Below are 21,352 nucleotides of genomic sequence, written 5' to 3' on the forward strand. Positions count from 1 at the left end.
TATGACAGTATTATACAGCAGGCTGGGCGCTCCATTGCTTTACTCAAGTTAGATGATCATATTGATGAAACAGACCTTTTGGCTCAATGACTCGGTCCCAAAGCAGGCGACGCCGTGATGCAACAAGGATAGTGCTCTCCTTCATCATTCATCATTCCTTAATCTGTCTATCTAGCTCCGCTCGCTTCCCCTCAGACGCACTGCTTGACCGTACTTCTGGAGTTTCGTGATTAACGCATCCCCGTGTTTAACCACATCCGCGTACTGCTTGTTCTTGTCATCCGGCCTGTTCGTCTCAATAATACCATTGACGCGATCGATCGTGCACGCGATTCGGTTGTTCGAAATGAACCTGGCAAGATCACTGTAGGGAGTCAGTCTATTTGTTCGAACGTATATATTCTTTTGACATACCGATCCAAATAGTCAACCGTAACGCCGAAATCATTGGCCATGCTGTTCAACCCCACAACCCGGTAACTCTGGAGGAGTTGCTGGTAGGCTCTGAGCCTCATTTCACGCACGAACCAGGCCCGATGCTCATACAAGTATCTGTCTTGGGTCAAGAAATGGTCCTCCACGGCAGCGAGAGCTAGGAAGAATGTCCGGTAGTTGCCGTTGTATAAGCTGCTAACCAGGTTGGAAAGAGGTGTGAAGTCGATAGGGTTCTCAGCCTCCGCCTGAATGCCGGCGTTGCCACCAAAGGCAGTAAGGTTGACGGCGGTGGTAGCGCCTGATGAGGAAGAAGCATCTTTCATCTCTTCGTCTTGAGCTCCAGGCCCAGAGGAGATCTCGCCGGTCAGCGCGGCGAGACGGTCCTCGCCCGATCCGAGGATCGCCTTGATCTCGGGAGCATCCACCACCTTGGCCTTGAAGTCGACCCGCTTCAGGGACAGGGAGCCTGCAAGCACCGCGTAGATGACAAGAGCGGAGTAGCTGCATAGTTCATAGCTGGTGAATGTAGACAGGCTGTCAAGAAGTAAAGGAGCAGCAGCGCTGTAGGACCGGACCGTGAGCAGGTGCAAGCCCTTGTATGCCTTTAGACGGTTTCTCCTATCCCAATCACCGCCGCTTTCAATCAATCCTTCCGCCCGCTCAATGTTTTTCTTCACGTATAAAGTGTCACCGAAGAAGAGTCCGATTCGAATCATCGCAAGCACTAGGTCGATCTTGGATCCCAGGAACGTCGTCTTCTCTAGGAGTGTTTCGTGGGACTCGATCGCTTTGTCCTACCGGATGAGTGAGTATAAATATACAGCCTATAAAGTGCGCGGCACATCCACAAGAGATGGTAAGTAACCATGGGTATTCTCAGTACGCACCTTATCTCCTACCCGCGCCCAGAACTCCGCACGTTTCCCTCGCGCAGCCTGCACCTCGGTGTCACCGGCAGCTTCCTCCGCTTCGTCTTCTTCCTTCTGGAACTCCGCTAGCTCCTTCCGATTGTCTTCAACGAGTGATTGGTACAGAGCTTCATCCCAAGGAAAATCTATTTTCTGCGACAACCTCCGCGATGCTAGAGTGCTGAGCGGCTTGACAGCACTTGATGACCGTGGCTGGGAGGCGCCCTCACTCGAGTGGTTCAGGATGCCTTCGACGGGGTGGGCAAGGTGTCGGTAGAAGGGGGCCATTTTCTTCTCAGTTATCGCTTCTTGAAGCTTCTTCTGAGAAGTTTGCCGCAGCGTCTGGGGACATGCAGGATTCGAAAGGTTGAAAACATGTTGGGCGAGAGAGAGGTCGGGGAACTTGATATATTGAGGATCGGACCCCATGTCGACGAAGGAGAATCGGAAAACTCAAGATATCAAATCAACTGATTGTATGTTAACAGTGAGTGGGATGAAGATGGTAGGAGTTCCGAATGGGGTCAGGAAGCCGCGTGCATGAGATGATGTTGAGGCAGATCAGGTCGCTTCGTCAGTCTGGTAGCTGACACAAGCTCAGCTGGTGAAAGGTTCTTCCGTTCCGACCTAACCCTTCGGAGTTTCTCGTACTCTGGACATCGCCAGTGATCAGCTCCTCCCTCATATCCAAGACTAGATGTTGACAAAACTAAAATCTGTCTGGGGAACTGACATTTTTTACGTCCAAATCGTTCAATTGTGCATTCAAGCTCCTCACAATATAACCTTATACCGAGTTTCTGACTGCGAATAAGTGATAACCTGGCAGCGACCCCTAGCTATGATCTCTAATGGAATAAACGAGCCACTGTTCTGCGACATGCCTTTGCTACCCCCTACATTTGATTCATAACCCGATTTCTGAAGGGCCTCAATAGCCCTTTACCGACCACTAGTCTCTAATACTATTCCCGAAGTACACTTTGATCATACTCTTGGTCCAAAGACTGCCCTAGATTGCGGACATAATCCTATAACAAAGATAGATCCAGAGAAAAGCAAGCGAAATGGCAAAGCAGCAGAATGCTGTCGTACTTTGTACACTGCGGTAGTATAAAGTAGACTGGAATACTCACGGGGGAAATTCCCGGAATTGTGCTGAGCCGAGGTTCATGGGCCGACGGCGACGCTCGTCCCAAAACCAACAGCCGCAACCCCCGGCGCCTTCAATTACCGACCCATTTCCCTTCCCCTCCCCCGTCTTTTGTCCATCTCGTCACTACATTAATTCTTTGTGGAGCGGCCATCTCACCAAGCCTTTACACTGTCTCTCTATCTATCTTTTACAGCTGGCCTGTTAATCTGCACCTTCTTTCATCCCGTTATCGGAATCGAACTCTCATTTGCCGACGGATCGGAAGGTTATCGCGACAAGTGACATACAGCGAAAATGGTTGCAGACGCTCTGGTTTATCACCCTGCCTTGGCGCACTATCTGCGCTTTGTGGCTACAACAGGTATGTGAAGTAGTTTTTTATAACCTATCTATCTCGCTGCTCCGAGTTCGGATCAGCAGGCCGAGCTTGAAGAAGAGCGAGGAGGCTATTACGTCAAACTATACCTGGATTCTAATGTGGTTCAATAGTCGGTCGTGACAAGCTTCTTCGTACCCTTCAATACTTCTCGCGCTTCTACGCCTGGTATCTGTACCGCACCAACCAGCCGCAAACCGCGATTGCCCCGTACAATGCAGTCAAGAAGCAGTTCGGAACAACACGAAAGATTCTGAGGATTGGAAAGTTCATTGAACATCTCAAGGCTGCCGCTCTTGCAGCTGACAACAAGGGTCCCATCGATCCCGTCCTGCGATACTTGGCTATTGGTCGCCAGCTCGGTTATGCCGGTTATCTGTCCCTCGACACAATCACAGTCGTCGACGTGATCGGCTTCCGGAAACTTGCGAGTGTCAAACGCCTGCAAGACTCTGCTTATCGCGCCTGGTTTTCCGGACTGGCCTGCAGCGTGCTCGCGGGTGTCTATACCCTATGGAGGCTGAACCAGAAGCAGAAGACTCTGGATCTGAAGGAGGGTGAAGGAGTCGTGGAGGCGAAGAAGCTCGAGAAGTATGCACTTTTGACCGCTGATACGCGCTTAACCATGGAGGCTAACTGTGTTTCAATTAGGGAACGCTCGGCAGCCCGCATCCAACTTATCTCCGACCTTTGCGACTTGACGGTTCCCGTTTCCGCCATTGGGCTCGCAAACCTCGACGATGGCCTTGTCGGCATCGCTGGTACAATCAGCAGTTTGATTGGCGTGTGGAGTCAATGGCGAAAAACCGCTTAAACCCCCATCGAATTGAGTGGCTGGAGATAGCCTTGCGATGACTGGTTTCTAAGCTGGTTTCTAAGGTGTATTTTCCGTCGGCGTTAAAATATACACATCGCTAGTGCTAGAGAGGATGCACCTGGGATAGCCTGCTCTGCTTGCGCAAACACTTGGAGGACGAATAGGCGCGTTGTACCAGAAAAACTGGTTCGTTAGTTCACTACTAGCTCGATTTCAACCGTCCTTTGGACAGTGCTCTAGCACGGCTATTTATGGGTATTATGTGTATTTTAGATATATAATTTCGTGCTTCCCCGAAGTTAACAGCGCTTTCTTCCTTCTCGTCAACTCCGGTTCTTCTCAACCCATATTTCAGACACAGCACAGACATCTCGACTGTCAGACTCAAGCATGACACGTCGATCATGACCCACACGCCTCTAAGCTTCAGCTTCACCATACGTACGCCTCACGGAGGAAGAGCTTCCAGCCTCTACGCAGTTCCAACAGTACAAAACCCTCATCCTGATGAAGTGACACTGTGTAATGCAGCGTCACTTTCAATTCGGCGTGCGAAGCATAGCACCTTCCCCTCCAACGAGCAACATCTAGAAGCGAGACTGGCACAGATCGGGTCTCCTGAATGCTGGCTTATCTCGGTAACAAAAGCAAGGCTGCCCGGAATCATGACGCGGCATTATTGGACTGAAACGCTGATTTGGACGCCACAATCTTTCGTTATTGCAAATAGCCTGCTTCAAGCTGGCGCCACCAGCTCTTAAACATCCAGAACTGAGATCAAAATGCATGCAGCAATACCGAACCAGGGCTCGACTCGTTTCTAAGTCCGCTCTCGCATCGCATCCAATGACAAGTTCAAGCTGGGTGATTATTGCTCGTTGCCCATCAATTCAGTTAATCGAGGGGACATGCATTGTTGGCGTTTCACCGTCTAGCTGTCAAGGGCTCCCCAAAAACAGGCAGATCCTGAACATTAGGTGGACCCTGAGTGTAAGGGCGCATTACATCTCCCACCGTTAGTTTATATTGAATGCAGGTGACGGTTCTCTACATGAGATAAGAGTCAAGGGGTCGCATGATACAATGAATTTGGCCGTTTATATGTGTTTCTGGGCACCCCTTCGTTACGCCGGATCATAGCATTCCAAGCTGCCTGTGGTAGGTACGTGCCCTTAAGTCATAACATCTTTCTCTGTCTAATCAACGTTCTAACCTTGGATCAATCAGCAATATTGCAACCTGGAAACGTAAGCCTACGTGACTAATATCCATCAGCTCACTCGGTGATCCATCGTGGATAGCTGCTGCAAGGTACACAGGCAGTCTGTCTCCAGCACCATGCTACATCCAATTCTCGAAACTAGTTCCCTTAATGTTATCCTGGTAGTTACATGTAAGTACACGCTCGTTACAGTCTTTGATCACTTTTATTCCCTTTTTTTTGCTGACTATGCCCTTGATATAGGTCTCTACGCCCTGATAATCGGTTTCATCTCATTGAAAGTCAAGCAAAGATGGTACCTTGGTGAAGCTTGTACGTATCCAACGTATATATTTTATCAATTGCTTCCACCTCGGTGCTGATATCTGGTCTGTCCAGTACCTGCTTTTGCCCTCGGTGCTGCATTTGGGCCATCTGCTGCGAATTTTCTGAGGGTGCCACATCATGGAAGCAATGAAAGCGAGAGCACGACAAGCGAAGTGACATATGTACTGTGGTGCGAATATCATTAGCCAGGTGTAACTGACAATCTTAGGCATTGGCTCGACTTGTGATCGGGATTCAGTTGGTTAAAGCCGGCTATGAGCTGCCAAAGAGATATCTGAAGCGCCGCCTCAAGGAAATGACGTTATGCCTGCTTCCTTTAATGGCTATAGGATGGGTCGCATCATCAGCTTGCATCAAGTTGATGGTTCCGCATATCTCTTTCGTGAGTCTCCCGTGCTTCTGGTATACCGCTCTAGGCTAACTGATGACGGTATGATAGCTTGCAGCTCTCATTATCGGGTCCTGCGTGACTTGCACAGACCCCATTTTATCCCAAGCTATTGCCAAGGGCCCTTTCACTGACAATTATGTCCGCCGACATCTCCGGCATTTCCTCCGAGGCGGGCGGTAATGACGGCTTTGGTTTCTCATTCCTGCTGCTAGGCTTAGCACTACTCCGATACGCCGACACGGCTGCAAATGCCGCTGTATTAGAGGAATTTGATCTCACCAGAGGAGGCGCAGATCTTCTTGGGGAGAGTGATGTCGGACGCTTTGGGGGTGGGGCGGGCGAAGCTCTGAAGCATTGGTTTGTCGAGGGGCTTCTGTACATGATCGTTCTGGGTGGCGCTTATGGGACTACTGTTGGCTTCGTGTGCCGGAAGATCCTTACTTTTTCATCCAAGAGGTATTTGCGCTGCCCCTCGTAATAAAGGTCCCTGAATCAGTACTGATCCTGGAGCAGGAAGTGGATCGACCCTGACAGCTTTACACTGGTTCCTGCGTTGCTGGGAGCGTTCATTGTGGGCTCCTGCGGCTGCTTTGGCTCAGATGAAACCCTAGCCTGTTTTATTGCAGGTAACATGCTGAATTGGGATGGGATGTACAATGCGGAACTCCAGGCACGACACGACTCGTTTAATTCGTCGCTGGAGACCATCTTGAACCATATAACCTTTGGGTACCTTGGTGCGGTCATGCCCTGGGAAGAGTTCCATAGGCCTGAAGCCACCGGCATAACTATTTCACGTCTTTTAGGGCTGGGAACGATGATTCTAGTCTTTCGCCGTATCCCCGCGATAATGGCCGGATACCAGTTTATGCCCGAGATCTGCAGCAATTGGAAGGACGCTTTGTTCATGGGGCATTTTGGCCCAATAGGTGAGTTATACCTATGAATTGGTCCGCCATATACTGACCATTGGAGGGGTGGGGGCTATTGCGTATGTAGAGTATGCCCGACGACTATTTCCAGACCCAGGAGGAAGCGACGAAGAAATTAACCGCCTAACTGCCGCTATGAGGCCAGGTAAGCCACCCCACTAAGACTGCGGAATGCTTGTTTTGACAGTCAAACAGTCGTATACTGGCTAGTTCTATTTTCCATTATAGTGCACGGCTTGTCCGTCCCCATTCTCTACGTCATCTACAAGGCCTTAAGGGTTCCGAAGGTCCACGACCACCCTGTGGAAGTAGTTCTCTTATCCAAGAATGAACCGTTACCGAACAACAGCACGGTCGACCGGCAGAGACATTCAGTACTGGTCAACAATCAGTTCTCAGAGCCAACCCAACCCAGCGTCCTCAACGATGATTCGGACGACGAGAAAGAATCAAGCGATCTGCGAGAGTCCTGTGGAAGGATCCGACCACGAAGCGAGCGTAGCTCAATGTCCTACATCTCAGAGACGCCAATCCCACGCTAAGCAAGCCAGCGTCTAAGTCACGAAGCTAATCCAAGAAATATAGTGTGATGGTCATAGAAAATCTACGTATCATGTGCAAAGAAGCAGGTATCACATTTATTCTCATCAGTTGGGTCGCTATCCCATGAACGGGCCACCGTTCCCGCACCCTGAGCCCTACCCTTATATGCAGATAAAGTTCACCTCCACATCATGATCCTTCCGGCTGAAGAGTCCGACTTAGACAGGGCAAGTCTGCGATAAGCAGTCAGTCCAGTTCTCACCATGGTTGAACATAAAGCCGGACAGGAGGCAGGCATACGCTTCCGCAGGAGTTGCAGCTCTTGTTGTCGCCGGAGATACTAGCACCGCACTTGGGGCAAGCGTTGTGAGCCATTTTTCTATGTTGGTGGTATTCGCTTTGGCTGGAGTAAGGTAGTTAGGCCTATACATCAGGCTGGTTAGCAGGCTCGGCGGCGTTGCCTGTGGAGCAGGGGTTATGAGGACCTTGTGTTCTCAACTGAGAGATCTCTACCAGCAGATCAAGAGATGAAAGGTTCGAATGAAGAGTCAATATGGTGTGTGAATGAAGCGTCCTGTTCAGTGTGTTTTATCTCTTACCCCGCCGTGAAGCCCCGCTTTGAGTGGTAGGTGATGATTGGTTGTGTTGAGACTTGGGCGGGATATCGGTCACACGGTCATTATACCTGAAGCTATTGGACAGCAGCATACATGTATTCTTCCGAGATATCAGACATCCATGATATTATGAGTCCAGTGCTAAGCGACAGTGAGGCTTATGATGAAAAGCCAAGCATTTCCTTCACAAGCCTTGGTCTCCTAGTGCTCGACGAGATTCGCTTACCGGGCCAGGAGCCATTGACCGATGTCCTCGGAGGCTCAGGAGCTTATGGTTGGTTCTTCCTCCAGTATGAATCCGAGGATGAAAGACTAACCCGGTCCTATAGCTTCGCTCGGTGCTCGATTGTTTCTTCCCACTCCGCTGAGTCGTTCCGTTGGCTGGATAATGAATATTGGGAATGACTTTCCCAAGCAAACACGGCGTTATCTTGAAAGCTGGGGTGCTACAATGGTAGTAGAGGAGGAGTCTAGCAAGCCATCAACGAGAGGGTTTCTCGAGTACAAGGATACCACATTTGGACGTGCGAGATCCCTGTGTCCAGTCATTCATATATGCAAGAATCAAGGCTAACTCATCCTCAGCCAAAGACTTCATGTACACAACATCAGTTCTCCAGGTTAACGTCAGTAGCTTGAAGAGTACACCTCTCATAATGTCGAAAACCTATCATTTTCTCGAATCTCCGGCGAACATCAAGAGCCGAGCCTCGGAAATCTTGGCTCTTAGACAGAGTTTCGGCATGCCGAACCCTCTCATCATCTGGGAACCGGCCCCCCTCTCCTGCAAAGCAGAGAACTTGCAGCCATGCATGAAGGCCTCACGTACGGTCAATGTATTCTCACCGAATCACCTAGAGTTGGCCCGCCTTTTCGGAGAACCATTATCCACCTGCTCTCTAGACAAAGAGAAGATCGAGTCTATGGCGCTGAAGTTTCTAAATACAAATGAAGGTATTGGTCCCGACGGGAAGGGCGTCATGATCGTGCGAGCTGGCGAGGAAGGCTGTCTTGTATGCGCGCGTCATATCCCACCTACGTGGCTACCGCCTTTCTACAGATATGGGCATGACAAGGTGGTCGATCCGACTGGAGCAGGGAATGCGTTTCTTGGTGCATTTGCCATCGGGTACCTGCAGACGGAAGATGCGGTCCAGGCAGCTTGTTATGGAGCTATTGGTGCGTCATTTGCGCTGGAGCAAGTGGGGTTGCCGCGGCTGACCAGGAATGAAGGGGCATCAGCATCTGGAGAGCTGTGGAACGGGAAGAATGTTCTTGAGCGGTTGAGGGAGTATCAACGGAGTATTGGAGGTGCAGAGTACTCTCGGTCTGTGGGCTGAAGTCACTTATTGTGACAATATCCAGTTGACCAGAGTCCTCAACCACATTGACCACATTAGAAGCACCGCCCAGAGCATTTAAAAGAGCCGGATGCTCTTGGAGCCGCCGCGACGGCAAAAACCGAACGCGCCAGGATCCCAGGCACTACTACAGTACCGGTTCGAGATGAGTCGGCTAAGACACTGCGGACAACGTCGACAGCGCAAAGCCAGCCGCTTTCAGAGTCTGCACAACCCAAGCCGGCCATGTCATGCGGAATCCCCCGTCTGATGAGTCTTCGTCTTGCTTAAGTGAGGCTCGAAGCGCAACTGCGCTAGCGGAGTTTCAATACCATACCCGGCAACCTGGCAAACATGCGGATATCGTCTCCCGAAGCAGTAGCTCCTCGGGTCTAGCGGCGGTCTTGTGATATACATCAATGAAGGACTGGTCATTCAAGGAACACGCTCAAAGTGTGTCTCAGCCCTGGACCAGAATAAAGTCTTGAAGCCTTTAGTAGCGCATGCACAACGCAATAAATTAGACCGACAGCTTGGAAGATTGGCAACCATGAACAGGATCTGGAAACCGCCAATCTCATAAGACCATAAGACACTAATAATTTTGAGTATGGCTACATTCATCAAGAACGAATAGACCTAGTCAATTAAGAAAACCCACGATAAGAAATCTACTTTGGCAGGCGAGGACCGGTTGGATGGGTCACGTATCAGATAGATGCGATGGAAAGAATAAGGAATCATTGTATTGCCTGGATCGGAGCCCACGATATCTAGACACGATGTTATTGGATTGCCGATTGTTATCGCTTCGGACTGCATCGAGCTGACCACCGAGTCTTTACCGACTCATAGGCCGCGATACGTAAATGTTAGGCACCATCACGGAAGAATCACAACTCAATAGATCTCGCCGAGACGGACTGTGCACGAGTCCAGGATAAATATCCGTGCGCGCGAACTGCACGATCGCGCGAAAAACTGTGTTTCTGCCCACAAAAGCCTACTCTAAATTTCGGAAAAATTGGAAAAATTGGAAAAAATGGAAATATTGGCATATTGGCAAATTGGCAAATTGGACGAGCACTATCGCTGATCTATTATCGAGGTTCGGCATCAGTTATGAGGCATTTATTGCTGTCGGAATCTTTGTTGCTGCGCCTGCCGTGCAACATGCAAGCGGTCCCAATTCTTCCTAATTCTCCCGGTTTCAAGCCCCTGCATAGTCCTCTCCACAACACCTGGATTCGAATCCTGAGACACGGGCCCTGGTCTAGCCCAGCTTTCAGGCTCTTAATTTAGGACTGTGCCTTTTGCACATGAATCGGATTGCTTCCTATCTTGCCCGATGTGGAGTTGCTCGTCTGCAACAGAGCTTTATAGCTGAGGGTCCTCGTCTCAAAGCTCCCATGACGGGTGGCGGTACCCGGGATTTTCCCCGTACGCCACAGCGAGCGGTCTCAAGAAGCCTTATCCGTAGACGGTCAACTGGAGAAAAAGGAAAAGATCAGGAACGCCAGTTCTGAATACTAACATCCAGACTAACATTCAGCTAACATTCAGCTAACATTCAGCTAACATCCAGCCTAACACCACACTCGATAGAGTAGGGCTGCATCCTGCCGACCACCCTACCTATCCCAGGTAAGCCTAGGTCCGGGGATCCGCCCGCGTGGCCCAGGCTCAAGCTCGGCGGATGCGGGGTACGGCAACCCATGACGCCTGCACAGCAAGGACTCATGTACACAGCCTCTCTGCTCCTGGCTCTCTGCCGGCAGTGTGCCGGCATGCAGTGGCGGCACAGCTGACGTCTAGGAGCGCAGGTGCCAGGTGCAAGGCGGTTCAGCCGTGCCTTCTCAATCCGGAAAGAACGGAGCTGTTCACGTGAGGTGTAAAATCGCTAGAACGCCAGAAATGAGCTGCGGACAGCGGGCGGCCTCTGGGGGCTGTCTAGGGAGTAGTCTAGATCACCGCATCGTTCATCATGTGCTCGTAAAAAATCAAGTCACGAGCGAACTTCAAAGTTCTATTGAACTCTCGTACTTTTGGCGCCCCAGCATGGAAGCAAAAAGAGTGCGCAGAACCTGCTGTATTCAAACCACACATCATCGTGAAATGAGGACGGCAATGACTTCTGCCCGCGTTCATGCGTGCCCAATGGCGCTGGATTGGCAATCAATAGATATCTGGGCTCTGATTGGTTGATGGGCGGCTGGCCTCGGAAAAGGTTAGTCATCGGCTCAGTGGGGGCTTAGGGGGATCCCGAGCCAAACCCGGTCTTTCGTCATTCGGGCCTCCTTTTTCGTGTCTGCAGACTATTGCAGACTGCATGAATGAGGCATTATTGTTGATTGGTATTTTGCTGCCAGAACCAACTCAAAGTTGTCGTGGTTCTGTGTTCATGGCGTTTGAAGTCTCGTGAGAATGTACTCAGTGTAGATAGATAGAGTTCCGCGCGACGCCGTTTGCAGATAGCTTCCCAGAGGACCAAGACGACCAAGAGTTGATGCCTGCCTGCCTGGCCTCTCCCCGCAAATTCGGGAGTTTAGGCTCGTCCACTCAGCTGCGGCCTTCCAACATCGAACACATGGGTCAGTTCAACGTCATCATGAACGTTCTCCAGGTTGTGCAAGTTCCCTTGGCCCGCTGAACGTCGTTGAGCAGTCTGAGAGGCTCACCGTGCGATCTGCTCGCCAAAGATGTTGTCATCACTGGCACTGTTGGCCACTGTTGACACAGTGGCCAGTGAGACCTGGCGGCAGCTGGGCCATTGTCGTTTGCAGCGGCCGCTCGTGGACCTGCCGCCTCATAAATCTACCAAGTTTTCCTTTTCTCTCGCTCGATCAATCCTAACCTCCGCTGAGCCATTTTAGCTGCTTAGCTGCATTACGCCGACACGCACGAGATACCTTCGTGCTGCACTAAATCAACCTCTGATAACACTTTACCCCGATCCTTCATTCTTGTTGGTTCAGCCGCCTCGCTCTTCCGGAACCAATTCGTGTCCACATCTGGGGTTCGGGTCTATTCGGGCTATCGCAACTCTGCTCTGTCGCCTCAACTCGGCCCTTTGCCCCGACATCTCCCGCCAGACTGTGGAGAAGCGTCGGCCGGGACGACCAAGAACTGAGTATACGGCTGGATCATGGCTCCTGGTGCAAACATACATATACCCCCTGCTGGCCCCCCCGAACCAGGACCTCTTTACTCAGACTTCTACCAACAGCAAATCGAAAGGCAACGGAACAATAACTATCACTCGACATCGCTAAGAAACATGGTTGCTACTTCTGTGAACCGTACTGCCCTGCACCCTGGTGGTGTCCAGTATGTCATCCTACCTCGCTGCCGTGCCTTCTGTCGTTCATGGTACTGACCTCGCTGTCTAGACCCGGCAAGGGCCACACCGAACTCGAAGAAGAACTTCATGAACACGCCCACATTGACTACGACCGCGTTGCTATTGTAAGTTGAACACATCGACCATACCTTAATTGTCGTCTAGGCCTTAGGACTAACTAGACTAGATTGCCAACCCTTCTGTCGCTGCCCTCTATGAAGATGCTCTTGTTTACGAGACAGGTACTGCTATCACATCAAGCGGTGCCCTCACAGCCTACTCTGGCGCCAAAACTGGTCGCTCGCCTTCAGATAAGCGGATCGTGAAGGAGGAGTCTTCAGAGAAAGAGGTGTGGTGGGGACCCGTCAACAAGCCTATGACCCCGGATGTAAGTCAAGCTTTCTGTTCTATCCCTTGCTTAGCCCTTCCTTCATCCGTCATGCACAAGCTGTCGTCGACTTTCAATCCGGGTGGTCACACATGTTGATAAATGCCTCATGCTCTATTGGGTTGAGGCATACGAACTTGTGCTACTTGACCAACTAACCTGGTTTGGTTTGTCGTTGTCGTGGGTCGCCTATCGATCTGCATGCAGGTGCCTTGCAGGGCTAGTGTGACGTCACTGTACATAGAACCCGTCACTGACAGAGTTTCTCCAGGTCTGGCGTATCAACCGTGAGCGTGCTGTCGACTACCTCAACACCCGAAACCGCATCTACGTGATTGATGGTTTCGCTGGTTGGGATGAGCGCTACCGTATCAGCGTCCGTGTCGTCTGCGCGCGCGCCTACCATGCTCTCTTCATGCGCAACATGCTTATCCGACCTTCTGCCGAAGAACTCAAGCACTTCCACCCTGACTACGTGATCTACAATGCCGGTTCCTTCCCTGCCAACCGCTTCACTGAGGGTATGACATCTGCCACCTCCGTCGCCATCAACTTTGCCGAGAAGGAGATGGTTATTCTCGGTACCGAGTACGCCGGAGAGATGAAAAAGGGTGTCTTCACCATCCTCTTCTACGAGATGCCCGTCAAGCACAATGTCCTGACCCTCCACTCATCTGCCAACGAGGGCCAGAACGGCGACGTTACTGTCTTCTTCGGTCTGTCCGGAACTGGCAAGACCACTCTGTCAGCCGACCCCAAGCGTGCTTTGATCGGTGACGACGAGCACTGCTGGACTGACCGTGGTGTCTTCAACATCGAGGGCGGCTGCTACGCCAAGTGCATTGGCCTCTCCGCCGAGAAGGAGCCTGATATCTTCAACGCCATCCGCTTCGGTTCCGTCCTCGAGAACGTCGTCTTCGACCCCATCAGCCGTGTTGTTGACTACGATGACTCCACCCTCACCGAAAACACCCGCTGCGCCTACCCTATCGAGTACATTGAGAACGCCAAGGTTCCCTGCCTCTCCGACAGCCACCCCTCAAACATCATCCTCCTCACATGCGATGCTCGCGGTGTTCTCCCCCCTATCTCCAAGCTTACCACTGAGCAGACCATGTTCCACTTCATCTCCGGTTACACCTCCAAGATGGCCGGTACAGAGGACGGTGTCACAGAGCCCCAGGCTACCTTCTCTTCCTGCTTTGCCCAGCCCTTCCTTGCCCTGCACCCCATGCGCTACGCCCGCATGCTCGCGGACAAGATCTCTCAGCACAAGGCCAACGCCTGGCTTCTCAACACCGGATGGGTTGGCGCTGGCGCCACCACCGGCGGCAAGCGTTGCCCGCTCAAGTACACTCGTGCCATTCTCGATGCCATCCACAGCGGTGAGCTCGCCAAGGCTGAGTACGAGACTTACGACGTCTTTAACCTTCACGTGCCCAAGAGCTGCCCCGGTGTGCCTGATGAGCTTCTGAACCCCAAGAACAGCTGGACCGCGACCACCAGCTTCTCGGACGAGGTCAACAAGCTCGCCAAGCTGTTCAACGAGAACTTCCAAAAGTATGCTGACCAAGCCACCAAGGAAGTCATCGCGGCTGGTCCCGTTGTCCAGTAATCGGCTGGTGAAGATAGAGTCGTCTCCTTTGTTCTTTTCCTCTTTATTCCCATGATGCCCTTTTTTGTTGTCTAAAATATTGCATGGCGTGCTGCGTTTATTTGGGTCTGCTTGCTCTCTGGGGTCCGGGAAAGATACAATCCGGCTTTGCCTTTTGGCTCCTGCGCTAAATAGTCAGTAGATGTTAGACAATCCAGTGGCTATTCCCAATCCTTTTTCCTTTGGTAACGTTCTGTGGCTCATGGAAGAAGCCAATTGAGTCCTAGCGATCATAATCCATGATTTGTGTTGCACTATGACCGTACATTATCTTGCTCCTGTCACAACACGTTGACATCTTTGCTTTCTCGATCCTTGATTACCCAAGTATGCCTGAACATCGAGAATGCATGCCTTTTCAGCTGGGGACGAAATTGATTAGTGTCCGAGGTCAGCTTACCTTTAATCCTTCCTGTAGTATATATAAGATCAAAATTTGCATGACATGAAAAGACCGAGTCCATTTAGAAGACTCATCAGATTATCTTTCTGTTATGGAGGTGCCAGTGGCCGCAAAAATAAATGGGCGAGGAGGACGGACTACATTCCTCCGCGCAATGTTGGGACTAAGCCCGGTACGTACTGTACTCGCTATAATACTGAGAAGTGGGAACCAGGCATTCAATTGTGGCCTGGTACAGTCCCAACAAACTAAGTAGGGCTGGGCCAGGATATAGACAATCTGATTGCAGTATATTGGTTATCACACCGTATACCCGGTACATCTAGGATTGTTCCCTTTATTGAACAGTAGAATGAATCGGCCAGATTCAACACCTCACCCAGGTTAGGACCACTCCGTACTCCGCATGACGCTTTCGGGGTCTCTTGGTTTATTAGTATCTTGTCCCGTGCATTTTTTACCGTTGCAGTCCAACGCTTGTAACCTATAGATGTCGGATGAGCCGGCGCAACACATAGCCAAACGAAGAGCCACCAAAACCTTGCCGATTCCTCTACTTGTGTCAACACGGGTTATAACTTATATATCGTGCTGCTGGTGGCAGTACGTGATGTTTTGTGAGGGCCGTGGTGGGAAGTTGATGGAGTCGCGAACTGAAGGTAATACTAAACACTGCCCGGAATATATATCGGCAGTGGTGAGTTCCAACGAATCCACCACCAGAAAAAAAAGCCAACCCTCATCCAAACTGTGACACCGTTGGCAACAACATAGCCGAAGGCCGCACGCTGAAATAAATGGGTTAAGTCTGCAGGGTATCAACAGTGGCTGCTGCGCATAGGATAGCCCGTGAACAACGATTTGTAGCAGTTGCCTGGCTGATCCCATGGGTTGCTGGCAGCGCCTGTGAAAAGCTATAGCAATACCCGATGATAGTGTAGTAGCACTTCCTATTGTAGCACCCTGAGGCTCAGAATTATGTAGTCAATGAAGACCTCAGATTATATCCCTCCATTGACAAAGGCCATATCCACAGCCTACAGCTAAAAGTGAAGGCGCAAAGGATAGGCTCTTGATTTACCTCTATATGTATTTGGGATTGAAAATCCTTAACCAATCAAGGCCGGGTGGCCTAATGGTAAGGCGTCAGATTTCGGTTACGTTTAACCTCTGAAGATTGCGCGTTCGAGTCGCGTCTCGGTCGGACTTGATTTTTTTTTCTCCCCCTGGTTCATACTTACCCAACCAAGGGAGCACATATCATAATCTTGGCCCGGCCCCCGAAAACCACTACCCGCAATGGACCACTGAGACTGCCGGAGACTTAAAAGCAACCGAGCAGCGACTGAAAGCATGCGGTTGTACCTGCTCCGGTGTACTATCGGCGCACTGTGTATCGATATCTCCCTTGAAGTTACCAGGTCGTTTAACACTGCGCTGTAGGTGTTTCAGTCCGTATACTAAGGACTTTCTACCCACGCCTACATTGTAATGGGACGTATTTAGATGGGTCTTCCTATCTAAACGTGCCGTACGTACAAGGAATCGCTGGAGAGGAGAGAGGAAAAAGGGATTGTTGTCATGAGGAAGTCTTTCTTCCAGGTGGCTCGCCACCTTCAGGACAACGTAGGCCTTGGCTGAGCCACTTAAGGTCTAAGGTCCTTGTATAGGCAAGGACCCATAACAAACATTACCTGGCATATCTGTCCTCTGGATCCTCAGAAAAAAAAAATGTGAGGTAGTCATAGCAGAGAGCTCCTCCATCGCAGATTTCCAGAACTTTGTACTGTTGGATGTGCATCAGTAGATCCTGAAGTTCTACCTACGGCCCTTTGGTTAATTACTTTTATTATCAACACAGGTATAGAGCAGTGGTAGTATTTCCTAAAATGAAGAAATATGAGAAAAAAATTTATCGACCGAGACGCGACTCGAACGCGCAATCTTCAGAGGTTAAACGTAACCGAAATCTGACGCCTTACCATTAGGCCACCCGGCCGCCGATGACGAGATAGTCTACTTTATTGCTATACAAGCAGTCCGGCATAATAACGGTTCATCCGTCTCCTTCCCAGCCTCTCACGGTTACTCAGCCAACTCCATAATATCATGGTAGTTGGGTATCAAAATACTAAACAAATATCAAGGTCGGCACAAAGGAAAAGCTGGTCCCTTGCCGGACTGTCACGAGTAGGCCCACTCTTGCCTGTCTTGGTTACACTGGAGGTCCTCAGACGGCCCCATGTTCGTTCCTCAGGAGTTGCCGTCCCGCCATCCGTCCGACTATCCTCGGATAGAGAACCTGCTGAGAATCATCCAGATGCTGATTAGCCTCTCCGGACTACCGTTCTCCAGACCCATCGGGCCCAAATCGGCTATGTCTCTAGCGCCCGCTGTCCCCTTCCTCTAAGGCTCCCTTTCCCCGTTCCTGGTCAACACGCCCCACCATGCGGTAGATGGGTCTTCAAATGTTGACGAAGAAACCCTCCGAACTTCGGATGCTTTTTGTATTTCCAGCTGCAATCGGCACTTAGGGCACCGTCAGGCTACTCTTAGAACATGCTGTAGATGTCTGGCAGCCCAATACGGTGTGCCTGGCCACAAGGGTCGAGCATCGTGCCGTCTACGCAAATTAACGAGTGCACCGTGTGACATAAATATCAATGCCCTTTAAATGCCTCAGACCCCCTGTTGACACGGACTTTACGACAGATACTACATTATCGACACCACCTACCTAGCCATTCAGTATCAACCCACAACCCACATCCCAACTGCTTTGACTATGGACAACAGTGCTCCGCCTCCGGTCTCCGCCGAAATCGGCATTTCCATGCATCGTCAGGATGAATGATATCGACGCAATCACCAGCCCAACGGTTTTCCTCGGGCCTCAGATGCTCGAGCAGATGTCTAGAGGCGGAAAACACGGATCAATCGACCACGTTCCATCAATGGGATCCGTCATGGGTCCGTCCGGACGAGTTATTCTCCGTAGTACGAGGAGCGGGACGTTCGTCAATGAGAACAGACTGTCACCTCAACCAGATACGGCAGTCCACGAAAGCAAAAACTGTAGAATAGAGGAGTCGTGTTTAATCCACCCTACATCACAACAAAATGCCCCCCAGCCGTGGGCTGTGACGTGGACTATTGGTATCACCGTCGTCCCCCGGCAAACCCAGTCCACCGCGGCACTAGATATCGGAACCCGCCATTATAGCTCACTAGAGCCTCAACACCCAGTGCCACTACCAATCAGTTCCAGTAGTGCCATGATCACGCTCGGGAAGAGCCCGGGAAACCGGCGGGAGAATGATAAAGCTCGGGCGGAATGTCGGTAGAGAAGCCGGAGTGGCTTCGATGATATCACCTGGCATTATTCAGGAGTTACCCGCCTGTTCGAACCAGCCAAATGTGGTTAGTTCAGCACCCGCCAGGATACCAGATGGAATACTAAGTAGTGAGGTAATGAAATAAAATCCCGGAGCTGTCCATGACATAATAAAGCAAGATAAGAGGCAAAAAGTTGGGTGGGATAAAAAAAAAAGTTGTTGCAGATACAGCCTGGAGGACTAATGCACGCCGACAGCTCGAACAGCATCCCCGCATTTCTAATATCTTCATCCACTTCTCATCCACTCATCCACTCATCCACTTTTCTTGGACTCACTACTCAGAGCAGTCTTAGCTGTGCAGTGGAGACAGCAACTAGCCAGACCAGGATTCATGGGCTATTTACATTAGCGTGCGAATTACTCCGAGTCTGGAGATTGAATATTATTAGCTGGGAGGTCATTGCTGTCCCATCGCCGAAGTGTTGGACTACTTAACCTGGGCTATAGCCCTCGGAGCCTGATCTCGGTTATTGCTAGGATATTGTCGGCAAGGCGCAAATATAAGAAGCTATCGGACTCTTCCTGCTGAGTTTGTAGACTGTCTAAAACTTGACTACTCTTAGTAGACGCAGTGCTCTCTTGTCCTTCAGCGATAGGCTCTGCTCTCTCCCCGCATCTAATCCTCGTCAATCATCTGACAACGACCTCAACCTTGGAACTGCACCTCTCCCTCTCCGTTTTATCTTCTTCATCTCCTCGTCTCCTCTTTTCCATCGTCCTCGGTCTGGAGCAGTGCCTGGCCATCTAACCCCGGCTTTCTCCTGGCTCTTAGGTATAAAGCATTTCCGGGTATACCACCTCCTTCCCCTCTCCTCGACGTCATTCCCGTCACACGAGCCACTCTTTCCACCAATTCGTCCAGTGTTACTTGCGATTGCCATTTCCTCTACTAACGGCTCTCCTTCCCGTCAGTTTCCCGTCTCCCCTTCGCTATATATCATCGGTCAGTTCATGGTCAAGCTCATTTCTCACTGCCAATGCCACTGCTGAACGCAACCGACTAACTACCCATAGGCCTGGTTTGAATCCTGCTTTCTTATCAACATGGCCTCCACCAGTAAAGAGTCGGCCAAACCCGCCGTCGACTTCTTGCACCATCCGTACACTCGTGCCGCTCTTCCCTTCATTAATGGCGGGTTGGCCGGTATGACGGCTACCGTCGTCATTCAGCCAATTGATATGATCAAAGTGCGCTTACAGCTCGCTGGCGAGGGTGTGCGCACTGGGCCCCGTCCTTCAGCCTTGGGCGTCGCGCGTAATATTATCGCATCAGGAAAAGTGCTCGATCTCTACACCGGTTTATCTGCCGGTCTCCTGCGTCAAGCAGTTTACACAACCGCTCGTCTTGGATTTTTCGACACTTTCATGAAAGCATTAACGAAGAACGCTGACACAGCGAACCGAAAAGTGACCTTTGCCGAGCGCGCTGGCGCAGGTTTGACAGCTGGTGGTATCGCCGCTATGATCGGTAACCCGGCGGATTTGGCCCTTGTTCGGATGCAGTCAGACGGTCTCAAGCCTCCGGAGGCGCGAGCTCACTACCGGTCCGTCATCGACGCATTGTTCCGCATTTCCAAAGCCGAAGGAGTGACTGCCCTGTGGGCTGGCGCTCTCCCCACCGTCGTGCGTGCCATGGCCCTCAACCTCGGTCAGTTGGCTTTCTTCGCGGAATCAAAAGCCCAGCTGAAGACTCGAACATCGCTTTCAGCGCAAAATCAGACTTTTGCTGCTTCAGCGATCGCTGGTTTCTTCGCTAGTTTCCTCTCGCTTCCCTTTGACTTTGTCAAGACTCGCCTGCAAAAACAACAGAAAGATCCCAAGACGGGTCAGTTGCCATACAAGGGCATGTTTGACTGTGCTCGCAAGGTTGTTCGTGATGAAGGCTGGCTGAGGTTCTATCGCGGGTTTGGCACATACTATGTGCGGATCGCCCCTCATGCGTTAGTTCCCCCCACTCCGTGCATACTTTGATTTTTCTTTTTGCTTATCGCTGACCCACTGCTCCACTTTTAGAATGGTAACCCTTATCGTCGCGGATTACTTGAACCTCATCACCAAGTAAACGCAGCCGAGAGAAAACCCCGTGCGACAAGGCCTCGACTTGGCCAAATTTGCTTTTTCCGCAGTCCCATCCTCGAAGTTCCACAATGATCCGGCGAGTGTACTGAAATTCTCGTATCTTTACCATGAACTCTTGTCTTTATCGAACAGTTTCCAGATGGAACATACAGCGCTGGAGCGCGAATGCGTCATTACCAATTCGAACTGGAGGCGATAGAACTGTCTCGGACGCTTTTTCAAAGCTCGATCACTTCCCCATTTATTTGAGAGCGACAGCCCAGTATCTGGGATCCGCGGCACTATCTGGAATTGTGGATCCTAGGTCGACCTTTTTCGAGGAAGGCCTCCTTGTTGTTGCGAAAATACTCCTATGTTGCATTTCCCCATTCAGTTTTGTGAGCTGGGTGCTATGTCAACAAACTTGACATGATTTTTCGAGTTTTTTTGTTTGAGTGTTGTCCCTACGCTTCAGGAGGATCGGGCATGTTCCCTTCTGTTTCATTGCCGACTGCTTGTTTATTGTTTTCAGTGCTTCGTATACCCATGACGAGCAAGCCAGCACAACTGTCGGCGACAGACTGTGCTCACGTTTTCAAATACACCTAATTGTATGTATGGAGTGGTTGAGTACCCGAAATGAAGAGACTCCAGGCCTGGCCCTAGCACGGGTATCTCAATACAAATTGACAAAGCTTCGTACTGGACTATATACCACATATTCGCACCGGTGATCCATTGACGATCAAAAAAGAAATTATAACCTGATAAATAGGGTTGTAGTGCTAATAGCCACCAAGTAGACAGTATCACGCAGAGTGCTGACGCCCGGCCTTGTTGGGTGCACCTGAAGTCTGAAGTCTGAAACACTGCGTTCATCTGAGACCGGTATGTCTGCCTCTCCGGCATTCCCAAACCGCACTGGGTCACATAGTAATTAGACGAGGCGGGTAAGCAGCAGGTCCTTCTACTCTACTTACCTGTCAGGTATCGCACCTTCCTTAGTTGCGTGCCTTCCTATATTGGGCAGGTCAAAAAGCGCAGGTA

The 21,352-nt window shown here is 50.7% G+C and overlaps 8 protein-coding genes and 2 non-coding genes across 10 annotated transcripts; 8 read left to right on the plus strand and 2 right to left on the minus strand.

Moving 5' to 3' along the window:
• Window positions 1–171: 171 nt before the first annotated feature.
• BDW70DRAFT_148107 (proteasome regulatory particle lid subunit RPN7) lies at window positions 172–1,772 on the minus strand (the record flags this gene model as incomplete). The annotated part of the gene is made up of 3 exons (XM_073738812.1): window positions 172–364; window positions 415–1,229; window positions 1,323–1,772. The coding sequence occupies 3 exons, from the start codon at window positions 1,770–1,772 to the stop codon at window positions 172–174; spliced, it is 1,458 nt and encodes a 485-aa protein (XP_073598933.1).
• An 817-nt stretch (window positions 1,773–2,589) lies between these two features.
• On the plus strand, window positions 2,590–3,792 carry BDW70DRAFT_116680 (PEX11 family protein). The gene is made up of 3 exons (XM_073734656.1): window positions 2,590–2,860; window positions 2,989–3,466; window positions 3,527–3,792. The coding sequence occupies exons 1-3, from the start codon at window positions 2,794–2,796 to the stop codon at window positions 3,687–3,689; spliced, it is 708 nt and encodes a 235-aa protein (XP_073598934.1). The 5' UTR covers window positions 2,590–2,793; the 3' UTR covers window positions 3,690–3,792.
• Window positions 3,793–5,030: 1,238 nt separating this feature from the next.
• On the plus strand, window positions 5,031–7,106 carry BDW70DRAFT_148108 (putative plasma membrane antiporter; the record flags this gene model as incomplete). The annotated part of the gene is made up of 8 exons (XM_073738813.1): window positions 5,031–5,085; window positions 5,293–5,402; window positions 5,450–5,623; window positions 5,681–5,770; window positions 5,802–6,088; window positions 6,146–6,561; window positions 6,608–6,709; window positions 6,793–7,106. The coding sequence occupies 8 exons, from the start codon at window positions 5,031–5,033 to the stop codon at window positions 7,104–7,106; spliced, it is 1,548 nt and encodes a 515-aa protein (XP_073598935.1).
• A 65-nt stretch (window positions 7,107–7,171) lies between these two features.
• Window positions 7,172–9,760, plus strand: BDW70DRAFT_130409 (pfkB family carbohydrate kinase superfamily). The gene is made up of 3 exons (XM_073735808.1): window positions 7,172–7,998; window positions 8,054–8,248; window positions 8,310–9,760. The coding sequence occupies exons 1-3, from the start codon at window positions 7,818–7,820 to the stop codon at window positions 9,062–9,064; spliced, it is 1,131 nt and encodes a 376-aa protein (XP_073598936.1). The 5' UTR covers window positions 7,172–7,817; the 3' UTR covers window positions 9,065–9,760.
• Window positions 9,761–12,075: 2,315 nt separating this feature from the next.
• Window positions 12,076–14,897, plus strand: acuF (phosphoenolpyruvate carboxykinase PCK1). Its single transcript, XM_073735809.1, has 5 exons — window positions 12,076–12,391; window positions 12,454–12,529; window positions 12,592–12,792; window positions 13,064–14,792; window positions 14,847–14,897. Exons 1-4 carry the CDS (start codon window positions 12,210–12,212, stop codon window positions 14,405–14,407), a joined length of 1,803 nt encoding a protein of 600 aa, XP_073598937.1. The 5' UTR covers window positions 12,076–12,209; the 3' UTR covers window positions 14,408–14,792; window positions 14,847–14,897.
• A 1,073-nt stretch (window positions 14,898–15,970) lies between these two features.
• BDW70DRAFT_t52 lies at window positions 15,971–16,053 on the plus strand. The gene has a single exon. It is a non-coding gene; the product is annotated as a tRNA-Arg (tRNA).
• A 712-nt stretch (window positions 16,054–16,765) lies between these two features.
• Window positions 16,766–16,848, minus strand: BDW70DRAFT_t56. Its single transcript has one exon. It is a non-coding gene; the product is annotated as a tRNA-Arg (tRNA).
• A 725-nt stretch (window positions 16,849–17,573) lies between these two features.
• Window positions 17,574–18,338, plus strand: BDW70DRAFT_130416 (uncharacterized protein). The gene has a single exon (XM_073735810.1). It carries the CDS (start codon window positions 17,696–17,698, stop codon window positions 18,191–18,193), a length of 498 nt encoding a protein of 165 aa, XP_073598938.1. The 5' UTR covers window positions 17,574–17,695; the 3' UTR covers window positions 18,194–18,338.
• A 953-nt stretch (window positions 18,339–19,291) lies between these two features.
• BDW70DRAFT_171656 (putative mitochondrial dicarboxylate carrier protein) lies at window positions 19,292–20,903 on the plus strand (the record flags this gene model as incomplete). The annotated part of the gene is made up of 2 exons (XM_073743272.1): window positions 19,292–20,187; window positions 20,261–20,903. The coding sequence occupies 2 exons, from the start codon at window positions 19,292–19,294 to the stop codon at window positions 20,307–20,309; spliced, it is 945 nt and encodes a 314-aa protein (XP_073598939.1). The 3' UTR covers window positions 20,310–20,903.
• On the plus strand, window positions 19,996–20,903 carry BDW70DRAFT_130419 (uncharacterized protein). Its single transcript, XM_073735811.1, has 2 exons — window positions 19,996–20,187; window positions 20,261–20,903. The coding sequence occupies exon 2, from the start codon at window positions 20,434–20,436 to the stop codon at window positions 20,731–20,733; it is 300 nt and encodes a 99-aa protein (XP_073598940.1). The 5' UTR covers window positions 19,996–20,187; window positions 20,261–20,433; the 3' UTR covers window positions 20,734–20,903.
• Window positions 20,904–21,352: the final 449 nt, after the last annotated feature.

Source organism: Aspergillus foveolatus (genome assembly GCF_047715535.1).
Source record: "Aspergillus foveolatus strain CBS 279.81 unplaced genomic scaffold BDW70scaffold_8, whole genome shotgun sequence".
Taxonomy (NCBI): domain Eukaryota; kingdom Fungi; phylum Ascomycota; class Eurotiomycetes; order Eurotiales; family Aspergillaceae; genus Aspergillus; species Aspergillus foveolatus.